This window comes from Austrofundulus limnaeus, unplaced genomic scaffold (genome assembly GCF_001266775.1).
Source record: "Austrofundulus limnaeus strain Quisiro unplaced genomic scaffold, Austrofundulus_limnaeus-1.0 Scaffold117, whole genome shotgun sequence".
In the NCBI taxonomy this organism is placed as follows: domain Eukaryota; kingdom Metazoa; phylum Chordata; class Actinopteri; order Cyprinodontiformes; family Rivulidae; genus Austrofundulus; species Austrofundulus limnaeus.
The window spans coordinates 417,813-421,029 of NW_013952519.1; the positions used below are offsets into that span (position 1 = coordinate 417,813).

Below are 3,217 nucleotides of genomic sequence, written 5' to 3' on the forward strand. Positions count from 1 at the left end.
TGTAGTTTATAAACAGATAACTGTAGTTTATAAACAGATAACTGTAGTTTATAAACAGATAACTAGTTTATAAACAGGTAGTTGTTTATAAACAGCTGGCTGTAGTTTATAAACAGCTGGCTGTAGTTTATAAACAGATAACTGGTGTTTTTTGTTTATAAACACCAGATATTGGTTTATAAACAGCCAGTTGTATATAAACAACAGTAAGCATTTATAAAACAACAGTTTTCTGTTTATAAACAACAAGTACTGTCTTTTTTTGTAACGACATCCAGATAAAAAAAAAAAAAAAACGTTTTTTAGCCAAACGACCCACAGCAGAGACTTTATAGGAAACATCCAGCTTGTTTTTTGTGGGGTTTTTTTTGTTTGTTTTTTTGCATAAATGTCAGTTAAAGCAGAGTATTTGAGTCTAATAATAAACTAAGAGCAGAAAGTTTACAAAGCTGCTTCCTCAGCTAAAAGCTAAAACTTTGACTGGTTTTTGTGGGTTCCTGCCTGGAGGGGGCTCAGGGGGCTCCACAGTGTTGGGTCCTCACGGTAGAGACTCCTCTAAGACTTGCCTGCGGTGGCCACGAAGGGGGCGGAGCCAAACAGATCCTCTGGAGGAGAGGGCTTGGCGTGGGGGGCGGTGAGCGGCGGCTGGTCCGTTTCAACGCTGGCGGTTCTTTCAACCGGCTTCTCTGTTGGAGACACGATTTTAATGATCCAAACTTCACGTTAGAAGAGTCACTTCAACTTTTTAACGTTTTTAAACAACCAAAGGTTCACTTGCTTGCTCTGAGCATGTCGAACTCCCGGTCGATCAGCTCTTCCTCCGTTAGTTTGGAGAAGTTGTCCTCGCCGAAAGGGTTCCAGCGCGACATGTCGGGCGGGTAACTGCCGGCGCTGCTGCTCTGAGAGGCTGGAGCGTTCCCGTCAGAGACAACAAGAAGGTTTCTGTCCAGAGAGGAGGAGAAAAACTGACATTTCAGAAGGTGACCTAAAGGAAAATTTAACTATTTTCCTTTTATTTATTAGGTTTATCTGTTAGGAAATAAAGAACAAAATCCAACGCTTTACATCTAGTAAGTACTTTTCACTGTCTGTAGTTCTATTTTCAAGTGTGTGTGTGTGTGTGTGTGTGTGTGTGCGCGCGCGTGGGGATCAAAACCTCTAAATATACAAATATAACAAGAAACTGAAGTATTTACCAGAGATGTGCACAAGTCTTTTATTGCAAGTCCAAGTCTTTGACCAAAAGTCTAAGTCAAGTCTCGTTGCATGCATCACTTACCTGACAGTTTGATCAAAGGTTTTCTAACTATATATTATATTATATTATATTATATTATATTATATTATATTATATTATATTATATATTTTAATCAAATATTAAAACATAGTTTTTAAAATACAGATAAGGTTAAGGTTGAAATAACAAGCATTTATAGTATTATTAACTGTATTTTGAACTTGTAGTCTTCAGCTGGAAACATACTCCCTGTGAACTGCCGACGTTGGCACGGGTTGTCGCAGTTTAATGATGAAAATTACGTCACCAGGCTTGGCAGCGTCGTGTCGACAGCCCCTTTTGGCACAAGCCCCCGGCAGAACTTTTTGACCCCCCCAGAACAACCGAATGATCGAACGAACAAACCACCGACTGAATGATCGAACGAACGACCGAATGAACGAACAAACCACTGAATGAAAGACCGACCGAATGATCAGTCGAACGAATGATGAAACGAACGAACGACCGACCGACCGAATGATCGAACGAACGAACAACCGAATGATCGAACGGTTGATCGAACGAACGAACCACTGAATGAATGACCGACCGAATGATTGATCGATCAAACAAACGACCGAACCACTGATCAAACGACCGAATGATTGAACGAACGACCAACCGACCGACCGAATGAACGAATGATTGAACGAACGAACGACCGAACGACCGACCAGACAGCTGCCTCCTGTTTCATTTCTTATTACCTGAGAATCTGCAGCAGAGTCTGACAGAAATGTTTAAAGTGGAACCAGCAGAGACTCTAACAGCTCACCTCATGTTTAAAGTATCTGAAACAATAAAATATTCAAATGTTACCTGCTGTTTGAGTACGAGGGGTCCACAGGTGAGGGTCCACCCATCTGGCCCGGTCCAGGTCCAGCAGTGGGCGTGGTGGTGTTATAAGAACCCACAGGGATCTGGAACTCGAGAGGCGAGGTCATGAAGGGGAGGGGCTGCTGAGCCTGATGATGATGATGATGCTGGACGAAGGCCTGCTGGTACTGCTGCAGCTGTGGGGGGAGGAGAGTGGGAGAAGAAGAGGGGGGACGGGGATGAAGGACGGAACCATGACTTTGTGGTGAGTTACCAGGACGATGAAATGTTTAGAAACCAGTTCTGGATTTGGAAAAGCCGGGGGGAGGCGGTGCAGAGGAGGGGGGTGAAGGGATGAAAGTCAAACTGCGCTCAGAATCAAGAAAAGTTCAACCCTGCAGAAGGATCACGTCAAACACCTAGCATTGTAGCTCTTTATTCTTTCAGTTTCTCTCTTTCACAATAAAAGCATCACTTTAATGGAGTTTCTATTTTTCATAAATATCATTTGAAGTAATTCAAAGAACAGATACTTTCCCTACGATATTTTATAAGCAGTCACTTTTTGGATTCATTTTTTAAATATTGTTAAATGCTATTTTATTTCTTTCGGACGCTCTTAGTTTAAGTTTAGCTGCTAAAGATGCTACATGCTAACACCCTGATTGTAAGAGTTTTTATTTAATTCAGGTTAAATGGCATAAAAACAGGAGTTTTACACTTGTTTTTAGTGGACCAAAGTTAGCAAACCAGCTAATCCGCTATTAGCTGCCCACTGAGCAGTTGAATCGAAAAGTGAACAAACTGTACAAAAATGGTGCCAACGCAAATCTGTTAAAAAAGTTTTGATGCTTTTTTTAAATTTCGAAGCAAAAACTAAAATATTTTGTTAAGTGTTTTGAAAGTTTTCTCAAGTTTGAGTAAAAATAATTTGTTTTTAAATTAAAAACCAAAGATTTTCTAACTTTTAATGATGGTCCATCCTGTGCAGAACTTCATAAAATCTCTCTAATATAACTATAATATAACTATAATACAACTATAATATAATATAATATAATGTAATGTAATGTAATGTAATGTAATGTAATGTAATGTAATGTAATGTAATGTAATGTAAT

General features: G+C 39.8%; 1 protein-coding gene across 1 annotated transcript in view; it reads right to left on the reverse strand.

Annotated features, from left to right (window-relative positions):
- Positions 1 to 3,217, reverse strand: part of bmp2k (BMP2 inducible kinase) — a gene marked incomplete at its 5' end in the record, with an annotated part of 63,851 nt that overhangs the window by 13,254 nt on the left and 47,380 nt on the right. Inside the window, 3 exon segments of the mRNA XM_014014596.1 lie at positions 567 to 686; positions 779 to 942; positions 2,100 to 2,293. Of these exon segments, the coding sequence (XP_013870050.1) occupies positions 567 to 686; positions 779 to 942; positions 2,100 to 2,293 (478 nt within the window).